At 38.6% G+C, this 12,160-nt stretch overlaps 1 protein-coding gene across 2 annotated transcripts in view; it reads left to right on the top strand.

The window, feature by feature from the left end:
• CUL4B (cullin 4B) overlaps positions 1-11,750 on the top strand; it is a 34,513-nt gene extending 22,763 nt beyond the window's left edge. For both annotated transcript variants that reach the window (XM_082864775.1, XM_082864774.1), the window contains exons 16-21: positions 1,030-1,137; positions 2,009-2,122; positions 3,131-3,236; positions 4,338-4,510; positions 6,841-6,993; positions 9,089-11,750. In XM_082864775.1, the coding sequence (XP_082720901.1) occupies positions 1,030-1,137; positions 2,009-2,122; positions 3,131-3,236; positions 4,338-4,510; positions 6,841-6,993; positions 9,089-9,184 (750 nt within the window). In that variant the 3' untranslated portion in view covers positions 9,185-11,750. The remainder of the gene's footprint in view (positions 1-1,029; positions 1,138-2,008; positions 2,123-3,130; positions 3,237-4,337; positions 4,511-6,840; positions 6,994-9,088) is intronic.
• The last annotated feature ends 410 nt before the right edge of the window (positions 11,751-12,160 follow it).

Genomic DNA, 12,160 nt, shown 5'->3' with positions numbered 1-12,160 from the left:
AAATAGAAACATGTATTTGTTATAAATACTTCATAGCAACTTAGATGATAGTCACAGTAGAGGAAAAAAATCACGAATGAAATGTAAGTATATTTGACCTACTTCAAAATTTATTCTCAGTATACACCCAAGATAACACAAAAATAGAAATAAAATGTATTGAACAGAAGTAAGGACAAGAAAAGCTGTAGTTAGTGAGAACAGGGCTTCTAGCATCTAATCGCTGTTGGTGAGTTGCATATTCAAAGCTGGTGATGGGGAGGGAGGAGAAGTGATAGAGTGGTTGTATAAGGCCTTTAGGGACATTGGGAATGAAAAGCTAGATCCATAGTTTTGCAGATGTTGGTAGAAGCTGGTTTTAAATTTTTGAGATTATAGGTAATAGTGATAGCAAAGTAGATTTTCCTCTCCTAGGGTTTTAATAATGACTTCTTTACCACTATATTGCTATGGTGGGAAATGAGAGTGGAAGACTCGAGAAAGATCAGGGTCAGTAGGATCATGGGCCCTGTAGTAGCTACAGAATAGGGTTTATTTGCTTTGCCCTTTCCCCTTCTTCCTTCCCCATTTCAGGCCACCCCCTGCAAACAGGCAGTGGAGCAGATGAAAAACCAGAGACTTGGGCTGGCTGGTGGGGTGAGGAATGGGGGTTGCTGCCAGGTTTTCCAAGCCACACAGGGGTCTCCAGAGATGGGGACTGCAGGTGGTATGGGGAAAGGAATGGAGAAGAAATCCTGTAACAGCCCAGTCATATGTGAGAAATTATTTATTTAAGTCGTTAATGCCTCTAACAGAGTCGCGTGATCTTTGTGTGCCATTGTAGCAAAATGTTACCCAGTGTACTTTTCTAGTGCACTTAATATAGGCTTCATTTATAGTCCTTTTATTAGTTGCCTTTTATTTTAAAGATCGTCAGTATTCACATGTAGTTTTGTAATGGGGAACTTCTTAAACGGGTCATTATTATGGCATGAAATGTATGCACTTTTATTTTTTAAGATCTCAGTGTGTGTGTTGATCTTATTGTAGTATATGCAGAACCAGAATGTACCTGGGAATATTGAATTAACTGTGAATATCCTGACGATGGGTTATTGGCCAACATATGTGCCTATGGAAGTTCATTTACCACCAGAGGTAAGAGTTGCTGTTTAGGACTTGAGTTATAAGCATAGAAATACATGACATTTCTATTTTGCTTATCATTGAAAAATATGTAGTTTTTTAAAAGTTTGTTGTCAGTAAGCACGCCACCACCAAATGTCAACTGTTTTTAATACTTTACTCTTTTATTTATATTACTCTTGTACTTATATCATTAGAGCATAGCTAAAGATGCCAAGTTTCTGAGTTCAGGGCCAATTTGCTTGACTCTTCTTTCAGTTCCCCAGATTGTACCCATCACTCTGCCCAGCTCTCAAAAATTCTTGTCCGTATATCACCTGGGGGTTGGACTGCTGAGTGATGGATGCTTGAGTAAATCCAACCTAACTCCTGGGGAAATGTCTTAACCCAGGACGGAAGCTTAGAAAAGGGTTAAGGCTAGAGAGATAGATACTGAGAGTCCTCCATGGAGATAATCATGGAAGCCCAGGGAGCAGATCTCCCTCATTAAGAGGGAGAATGTGGAAACAGGAAGAACAGGCCTAAGGCAGAACTTTGAAAAAGGCTCACATTTGGTAGGTGGTAGGAAGAGGTACCTGTGAGGGAATCCAATGAAGAAGCAATGACGAGATAAAGGAACCAGCATGTTGCAGAGACACAGAAGACATTGGAGATGAATGTTTCAAAAGAGGGGATGATAAATTGTTGCAGACAGATCAGAGAGTGTAAAGACTGATTAATGCCATTAGATTTGGTGGTTATTACCTTACATCAAAGTGATCAGTGGACCTGCTCTGTATAGTCTTTAAAACTTCCAGAAATTTTTACACCAGATAAATATAAAAAGTGGTGAACGTAATATTGGATACAGAGCTTAAATAAAGTTTTGTTTTATTTATTGTAGATGGTAAAACTTCAGGAGATTTTCAAGACCTTTTACCTAGGCAAACATAGTGGCAGGAAACTTCAGTGGCAGTCAACCCTAGGACACTGTGTGCTAAAGGCAGAATTTAAAGAGGTAAGTGGATGTTCCCCAAACTTAGTTTTCACCTTCATCTTTGATATTGAGGTCATCCCTCTTAATTTGAAGGTTTAAGGTGTTTTATAAATTTGTCCTGAATATCTGCATGAGATAGTGATAGCTTGTCACAGCCCTGTGTATATTATAAGAATGTGGTCTTTTCCACTGTTGATTGGGCCCTGCTGCAAAACCAAAACCAATAACCCTTTTCTCCCACACCCTTTCCCCACCTGTGGATGCAAAATTCATGCTGCCTCTTCTTTTTTTAAAATTTTATTTATTAATTTATTTATCTATGGCTGTGTTGGCTCTTCGTTTCTGTGCGAGGGCTCTCTATAGTTGCGGCGAGCGGGGGCCACTCACTATCGTGGCCTCTCTTGTGGCGGAGCACAGGCTCTAGAGCGCAGGCTCAGTAGTTGTGGCACATGGGGCCAGTTGCTCCGCGGCATGTGGGATCTTCCCAGATCAGGGCTCGAACCCGTGTCTCCGGCATTGGCAGGCGGATTCTCAACCACTGCGCCACCAGGGAAGCCCCCACGCTGCCACTTCTTGACAGGAAACTTCTTTTCTTGTTGCTGGGAGCTAGAGAATAGAGTGGGCGTTAAGGGGAACAGTTCTTATATCAATTTCAAAAAATCCTACAGCTTTTCATGACTAATCTGAATCAGAAGAGTTGAAAATGCATTGAAATAGTGATTTCTTGTTGCTCATGATAAATATCTGTAATGACACATAAAACCGAGTTATTAATTTTCATTACTTTGTTGTTTTAATTATAAGGCTTAAAAAAAGACCTGTAGAAAGGTCACCCAATCCTTCCTCCTGTTTTAGGTAGGATCACACCTAAACCCTACACTGAACATACTGGCCTTTCTGGATAATGTTAATCCGAGTTTCTAAATCCACTAATTGAAAAATGCTTTTCCAGTAAGAGATTAGTTATTTGATTAATTTTCATGCAGTTTTTAAAAAAATGATGGCTAAACACTGTTGTTTCTCCAACAGGGTAAAAAGGAACTCCAGGTCTCTCTTTTTCAAACACTGGTGCTGCTAATGTTTAATGAGGGAGAAGAGTTCAGTTTAGAAGAGATCAAGCAGGCTACCGGAATAGGTTTGTGTTGAATCGTTTGATTAGCATGCATTTTTCGGTGTCCACTATGTGCACTCCACTTGGTTAAGAGCTCTGGGGGACTATAAAGGGATAATCCCCCTCCTCAGCACTTACAACCATGGGGAAAGGGAGAAATGACAATTTCACAACCAATAAGTACCAATCTGTGGTGCTGACAGAGTGTGTTAGGAGTTCAGTGAAGCAAGAGATAACTCTGGACTGGCACAATTGGGAAAGCCTTCATGAAGGAGGTAGGACTTGGGCTGGGCCTTCAGATTTAAGTTAGGGAGAAGGCATATTTTGCAAGAGGAAATACCATGAGAAAAGGCGTGGAGGAAGGAATCAGCACAGTGTGGGCAGGAGTCATAAAAAGTTTAACTGCAGCATAGAGTAGTGAGATACAAAGTTAGATAGGTAAGCTATGGAGAGCCTTACAGATCTAGCAAGTGAAACATACATTGTAGGATCTCAAGTGTGTGACATATTGGAAGTGACTTATTTGGGCAGCTTGCCTATAATCAGTAGATAGTAGGGCAGCTTGAAGGATGAAGAGATTCCAGTCCAGAAGCTAATGGGGTAATTCAGGCGTAAAGTGATAACGAGCTTAGACTAGAATGAGGCCAATGAGAAGAGACGAAGCATCTCTAAGGAAGCAACTACTAGATATGTGGAGGATGCAGGAGAGGGAAGAGTTAAAAGATGATTCCAGGGTTTCTCAACAGAGGAGGTTGGTAGATTCATAACTAACAATTGGAAAGAAAACAGTTTTATGGGGAAGATGATGAATAAAACGTTGGACATACTAAAATTGATGATAGTAAAAGAGCCAGCTGGAGGTATCCTTTAAATGTAGGACTGGGGAAAATGAGATGTCATTTCTGAAGATGTGGTGGTTATTCACTCGGAATGATAACTGAAGCCTTTAGAGGACGACCAGGAAAAAAGCCATTGGATAGGACAAAGAGGAAGTTGTTCATGATCTTGGGGAAAAAAGGAAACAGTTTTATTAGACGGGTGGGGTAGAAGCTAGATTGAGGTTGAATGTAGCTGTGCGTGTTGATGAGTTAGTAACAAATAACTAAGCCACTCTTTCTTCTTCAGAGGATGGGGAGTTAAGAAGAACACTGCAGTCATTGGCTTGTGGCAAAGCTAGAGTTCTGGCGAAAAATCCAAAGGGTAAAGATATTGAAGATGGTGACAAGTTCATTTGTAACGATGATTTCAAGCACAAACTTTTCAGGATAAAGATCAATCAAATTCAGATGAAAGAAACGGTATTTCTTTTGCATTCTCCTCATTCTAATGTACTGGAATTATATATGTTCATAATAAATATTTATAAAGAAGGTTTTAGCCTAGAATACTACCACTAACATTAACATTATCTATGCCTATGTCTAGCTCAGTGTATTTCAGTATTTGATTTTGCAGATTTTGAGGGGGCGGGGGTGTACACAATTGGGCCTGATAGTTTTATATCCTGCTTTTTGTGTGTTTAAATTAAGACTTTAGAATTTTTAAAATTTATTTATTTTATTTATTTTAGGCTGCATTGGATCTTCGTTGCTGCTCGCAGGCATTCTCTAGTTGCAGTGAATGGGGGCTACTCTTCGTTGCGGTGCACAGACTTCTCATTGCGGTGGCTTCTCTTGTTGCGGAGCACGGGCTCTAGGCATGCGAGATTCAGTAGTTGTAGCACACAGGCTCAGTAGTTGTGGCTCGCGGGCTCTAGAGCACAGGCTCAGTAGTTGTGGCGCGTGGGCTTAGTTGCTCCGCGGCATGTGGGATCTTCCCAGACCAGGGCTCGAACCTGTGTCCCCTGCATTGGCAGGCAGATTCTTAACCACTGTGCTACCAGGGAAGCCCCAAGTCTTTAGAATTTTTCCATGCCATTAAGCATCTTTATAAAATGGCACATGGCCACACAATATTCTTTTACACAGCTATAATAATTTATTCAACCAATGTCCATTGTTGGGCACTTAAATTCATAACTTCTTAGTATTGTAAATAAAACAGCAAGATACATCTCTGTACCTAAATCTTAATCTCTCTGATCCTTTCCTTACGAATTTACCATGGAAGTAGATTTTTTGGGTTAAAGAGTGTGAACATTTTAAGAGTCTGAATACGTTATGCCATTTTGTGTTCTAGAAAGATTGGACCAATTTACACTGTCTAATGTGAGTGCCTGTCTTACTGTGCCCTTGCCAGCACTAAAGATTATATTTTCTTTTTTTAATCTTTGCCAGCTTGCTTGGTGAAAAATTGGAAGGTTTAGTTAGTGTTTCTTTGATCAACAGTGAATATTTTGTTTGTTTTTACCATTTGAATTTGTAAGAGATTTTTATTAAGGAAACCAACAACTGCAGCATTTCCTGAAACCAGTTGGTTTCAATTCCAACAAGGTTTAATGCAGTACTTGAGAAAAAGTTTTATAATAGGGATAGAAGTCAGGGTCGCAAACAAGTTCCCGTCTCGTTAACATTCACATCAAAGGCGTGCTGTTCCCTTAGATTACTGTGTTATTTTAAAACGTGTGCTGTATCAGAAAGAAACTAACTGCAAAAAGCCGAAACTAGGGACTTCCCTGGCAATCCAGTGGTTAAGACTCTGCGCTTCCACTGCAGAGGGCACAGGTTCGATCAGGGGAATAAAGATCCTGCATGCCGAGTGATGAGGCAAAAAAAAGAAAAGCCCAAACTACTCTTTTAATTTAGGTGCTAAAGAGGAACATTCTTGCTTTAGCATTAGAATTGGTTAACTGACTTTTTTTAAACTGTGCGTTTCTGATTTATATATTACAAAATAAAAATTAATGAAAAATAATTTGGGACTTCCCTGGTGGCACAGTGGTTAAGAATCCGCTTGCCAATGCAGGGGACACCGGTTCGATCCCTGGTCCGGGAAGATCCCACATGCCGCGGAGCAACTAAGCCTGCGCACCACAACTACTGAGCCTGTGCTGTAGAGCCCGCGAGCCGCAACTACTGAAGCCTGCGCTCCTAGAGCCCATGCTCTGCAACAAGAGAAGCCACTGCAATGAGAAGCCCACACACCACAACAAAGAGCAGCCCCCGTTCGCCACAACTACAGAAAGCCTGCACAGCAACGAAAATGCAAGGCAGCCAAAAAAATACAATACAATAAAATAAAATGTTAAAAAAAAAGTTTGACTACTGGTTAGCTTAGCTGGTTAGTATCATACTTTGAGTCAGATGTCAGAATCAGTCACTTTTACAGATAAGCTAATGTCGTACAGAAATCTGGTCAATAACCTCTTGTGACACATTAAGATTTTGAGAAGAGAGTAAAAGAAAATGATAAATTCTGCATCAGCTGTCTCTCTTTCTAGAAAAGCAGCTCAAAGATGGTATTTTTCTATTAACTAATATTGGTGTTACTTCATTGATACAGGACATTAGGCCAGATAGGAGTTATGTTTGTAGGGTTTTTTCTGTCCTTGTCAGTATTTATAAGGTTTCTTTTGATAGTTCAGCATATTTAAAGCATTAACTGTGTCATGTCCCTAAAATGTACAATTTGTATAAGTAATCAAGTTTCACTTCAGGTGCAGTTCCTAAGTTTAAAACTTTTTTGTTAGGTTGAGGAACAAGCAAGCACCACAGAAAGAGTATTTCAAGACAGACAGTATCAAATTGATGCTGCAATTGTTCGAATTATGAAGATGAGAAAGACACTTAGCCACAATCTCCTTGTTTCAGAAGTGTACAACCAGTTGAAATTTCCAGTAAAGGTAGGTACTTCTGTATTTTATTATTGAGCTGCTTATATATAAAAAATATTGAGCTTATTACATATAAAAATTAGATTTTCAGACACAAGTCTTACAAACATAGAATAAAACCTCAAGACCATTTGGAGGGACAAAAGTTTTCATTTCTTATGCTCATATATATGATTCCAGAAAAACCTTTGTTGGCATATGTGGGCATCTGTGACAAAAGGGGAAAACAATTTATAAAAGCTCCTATACCTGAAAGTTTAGCTGCTAAGTGAGTCTTTGAAATTTTCAAGTTTATTCACGTTATTTTTTTGAGCTTCTTTGTTATTTTTGTTTCCTTTTTCTCCTTGAAATACCTAGCTATTTGACAGATTTGGTTATTTTAATTAAGTTAAATCTATTTAGTTAGCTTGTGTAAGTGTCCATTAAAAACTATACAGATAACTAGTAATCATTAGGCATCTTTTTTAAAGCTTAGCGGTAGTTCTGGCAAACAAATTAGTCGTCACATGGACATGTTCCATTATAAATGCCCAGTAATAAAGCGCCTTAGACAATGTGGTGTTGTACTGGACTGTATCTCATGTTTTAGAAGATTCCCAAACTCTTATGATGATAAACACTTCGTAAAGTTTGGATAGACTCTTGGCTGTTTGGGTTCTCATGAGCTTTGGGCCTAGGTAAGTTATTTCACCTCTTCAGCTTGTTTCCTCTTTTGTAAAATGGAGATGATAATAGTACTTATCTCGTAGGATTATTGTGGAGCTTAAATGAGATAATATATGTAAAACTTAGCACTGGGCCTGGCACGTAAGTGCTCATTAGCTGTCACTGCTAATAAGGTAGGCTTTCTCTCTCCTCCAAACCTAATACTGCCTTCTCATTACCACACACTCACCCTCATGTTCTGCCTTAACAATCATTTCACCTCTGGCCAGAGAGATCACTGATGCTAGCTAGCTAGGGAAGGTAGAGGATCACTGTAATAAATATTGTGCTGATATTCTAGGTCTTTCACCATAATTAAGAGAAAGTCATTTTGATTTTCAAATCTTGGAATTCAAACTTTGGTGAAATTTTGGCTGCCCCATCAAACTACTTTCCCTTTTTACCTTTCTTGATCAAGTAGCCATTTTACACAATCTAAAAAACTGTTAGCAAGCAAGATTATATTGTCTTTATAGGCTAGATACAAAAGACAGTGGAATTTTGTTACCCAAGAGCTAAGAATGCAATCATGAGAATAAGCTATAATCTTTCTCAATGATTTTTCAACAAATAGGATTCAAAAATTCAAATCATTTATAGCAGGTAACAGTTAAACCTTAAACCTGAAATACGAAGATCTGAATTAGATGATACTTCACTTATCAAACCATTTGTTGTAGTATTCTTGTAAATAGTGATTTCCATAGTACATTTTTTATTTAATTTATAAATATGCAACCTGACTTTGAGAACCAGCTTTTGTCCAAATTTAGGGTCTACTTATTTTCTCAAACTATCTTGGCAAAACTAAATAGCATTCTGTTTCCTTAAACTATACTGTGTTCCTTTTGTGAAGTTATGGTAGTCTTTTGTATTTGTGCAGAGAATAGCTGGTTCTTAGAAGACCTCTTTAAAATAGAAAAGTATTGTATAACAGTATGACAGGGGACTTCCCTGGTGGTCCAGTGGCTAAGACTCCCCGCTCCCAGTGCAGGGGGCCTGGGTTCAATCCCTGGTGACGGAACTAGATCCCACATGCCACAACTAAAGATCCTGCACGCAGCAACAAAGACCCCTCATGCTGCCGCAACTAAGACCCAGCACAGCCAGATAGATAGATATAGATAGATAGATAGGTAGATAAATAGATAAACAGATAAATAAATAATATAAGATGTGACAATGTATCTATAGTGTAAAAACATCTTTTAACCTTGTTTATTTTCATTATACTTTCCTCTTTAAAAAATCAAGGAGATTTAAAAAATAAAAATTAAAAAATATTAAGGAGATTAAATACATTAAATCAATGAGCCAAAACTGTTCTTTTGGGGTATTGGTAAATGGGCTTGAGCTAGTGATTATGAGCTTTGCACTGAAAATTTGCCTTCTCTTACAGCCTGCTGATCTTAAGAAGAGAATAGAATCCTTAATTGACCGGGACTACATGGAAAGAGATAAAGAAAATCCAAACCAGTACAATTATATTGCATAAAATGTTGGCCTTGGAGCATTTGGTGTCATAAACAGTAACCAGTGGATAAACTAACCTGTTATTATTTGACTTCTTTTATACTACCAATGACCAAATGAAGCAGTGTAATGGAAATAGTTGAGTGACTTTTCAGTGGTTAACATGCCCATTTAAAGAGTAATACTTACCTTTAAGAAGAATGTTGTTGAACTCTTTGCATGTTATTTAGTATGATGTGCAGAAAACTCTTAAGAAAGTACCTGGTCTTCATGATTCCTATTTGGAACTGGGGAAGAGGTCCCTATGGCTATTAAAAAAAGAGGAGGGGGGTTCTTATACACCATTAATTATGAAGCAAAAGGTTTATTTGCTTAAAATGTCATTTAAAGATACTTAAACTGCATGCAAACTTTATTTACTGTACAGAGTTCTGGATGTATTTATCAAATAGAAAAACCACCCTGGACTTGGTTGTTCACCTGTTTTGTGATTTCCCTTGAAGAGAAAAATAAGTTGTCATAGCTATTGATATTTTACTAAGTAATGTTCTGTTACACTGAACGGGATGTTTTTAAAAATTTTATTTGGAAACAAGTTTTCAAGCAGAGGGACAGTTGCTTACATAGTCTTGTATACACACATCCTAAAATGTTCCCATGGGATGTGTGTATATGGTTCAGCCCTGAGTTTACTGTGCTGATTAACAGGTACTTATAAAAATAGCTGAAATAGAAAATTGCTGGTCAGTTGTACTAGAAGAACATGGTAGGAGAGAAAAATCCAACTCTTTCTTCATATTAAAAATGAATATAATATGAACATCGCAAAAGAGACCAAAACCCACGTGTTGTGTAACTTTTTACAAGAGCAAAAATTCATAAACTAGTTTTCAACTTCCTTTAGACTTTAATGTTGTTTGGACAGTTTTGTCTTTAACTTGGACCAATTGTAGATTGTTACAGGCTTCCTGGGATTTAGCATTCCTATTTTCTCTACCAAAGTTTTTTTTTTGGAAGCACCTCAGCTCTCCTTTTTGTTGGCATATAAGCATTTCCTTTCATCCTTATTTTAACTTCCTAAAGCCCTAGATAGAACTAGATCCTTCCTCATTTCCCCCATACACCCCCTAGTTGGGAATTTCAAATTCTGTATTATGCTGATCTTATTCCTTTCAAAATTGCTTGAAGATAAAGAGTTCTCATAGCCACTGGACACCTAACCTTTCAGGGGAATGTCCTAGGATTGTTCATACATAGAAAATAGCAGAAGTATTGTTTTTCAAATTGATAATGTGAGTAAAAGTCTTCTCTTTTACCATCAGTGGTTTTTTGTTTTGGGGTTTGGGGTTCTGTGTTGCTTCCTTGTTTGTTTTTCTTGAAGCTTTGAAGGGAATTGATCTTGGAGGAAAAGCAGAAATTTTGTTTTGATTTTTAAAAAAATCAGAACTGCTTTAATGCTTTTTCACCGCCATGGCCTCTCCCGTCGTGGAGCGCAGGCTCAGCGGCCATGGCCCACGGGCCCAGCCACTCTGCGGCATGCGGGACCCTCCCGGACCGGGGCACGAACCTGCGTCCCCTGCATCAGCAGGCGGACTCTAAACCACTGCGCCACCAGGGAAGCCTGCTTTAATGCTTTTTTGCAGCAGTGTATTTCCTTGACTATTTGGAACCATTAAGAAGAATACCTAGGTCCTAACCCTCAACTGAGACTTTTGGCTCTTGTGTTTGCTATTGATTGTTTTCTTGAGTTCTCAAAGACCTGTGACCAGCTATTCTTTTTAAAGTTGCCTGTTTTCTTTATAACTACATCAAACTTACACACTGTTGTCCACAGTATGTGGTATTTAGAATGCCTTCCTAACTATTTTTGAGCAGCCATTGCCTGTATTTTCTTTTCTTTCTTTCTTTTTTTTTTTTTTTTTTTCGGTACGTGGGCTCTCACTGTTGTGGTCTCTCCCGTTGCGGAGCACAGGCTCCGGACGTGCAGGCTCAGCGGCCGTGGCTCACGGGCCCAGCCGCTCCGCGGCATGTGGGATCTTCCCGGACCGGGGCACGAACCCGTGTCCCCTGCATCAGCAGGCGGACTCTCAACCACTGCGCCACCAGGGAAGCCCTGCCTGTATTTTCTTAGAGCCTCCCTGGTTTCCTTAACTGAGCTTATCTGACAAGGAAATGCAGCTATTTTTTTGCCCTCTCTCCATACTGGACCATCTAAGTCAGTGTTCTAACTCATCCCTGATGGTCTGTGAGATACGTAGACTGTTCCACCAGACTCGATAATTACTCTTAAGGAATTTTTAGGTAGAATTGGTACCATTAGGAGACTCTTGGTGTTACCTTTGTTATCTTGAAAGCTGGTCCCTTCCCTGAGGCTCTTAATTTTTTGAAAACTTGATGCTATTTCAGCTGAAAAAATTGGTGAGACTATTAAACAAATTGAGGGGAGCTGTTTAAGAAATTGAAAAGTAATCGCAAACAACATTGGATAATTGTGACTTTCAGTTCTGTATCAGTTGAATTTTTGTGCTCTTTTCCCTGTGTACGTGGTGGTTCTATTTTTCTCCAATAAAACTTTTATTTAAAAAAAGTTTCTGGAGAAGATCTTTAAAATTCAAATATTGTAAGAATATTATAAAACCACAGAACTTAACATCTTCTTCCTAATGATTTCTTTAATGAATTCACAGTTGTCAATTTTGTTATTTTTTAAGTTTCTCTTTAATTTTTGTGGTGGTTTGATAGTAATGCTGTAGGAATGTGGAGGGGAAGGTATGGTAACAGATGATTCCCAGGAATCCTCAAGGTGAGTATTTATTCTTAAATGTTCTATTTTAGAAAAATCAAGCACAAGTAGAAACATTGTTTCATCCAAATCCTCAGAATGAAGTAGTTTCATAAAGTCAGTATGAAACTAGTCTAGATTTAAGTTGAGAAGAATTGGTGTTAATTCTTTAAATACTTACTAGAATTCATGAAGCTATCTGGTCCTGGGCTTTCT

This window comes from Leucopleurus acutus, assembly GCF_964270905.1.
Source record: "Leucopleurus acutus genome assembly, chromosome: X".
NCBI lineage: Eukaryota > Metazoa > Chordata > Mammalia > Artiodactyla > Delphinidae > Leucopleurus > Leucopleurus acutus.
Note: the sequence above shows the minus strand (reverse complement) of the source record. Positions and strands in the feature narration are given on the sequence as shown.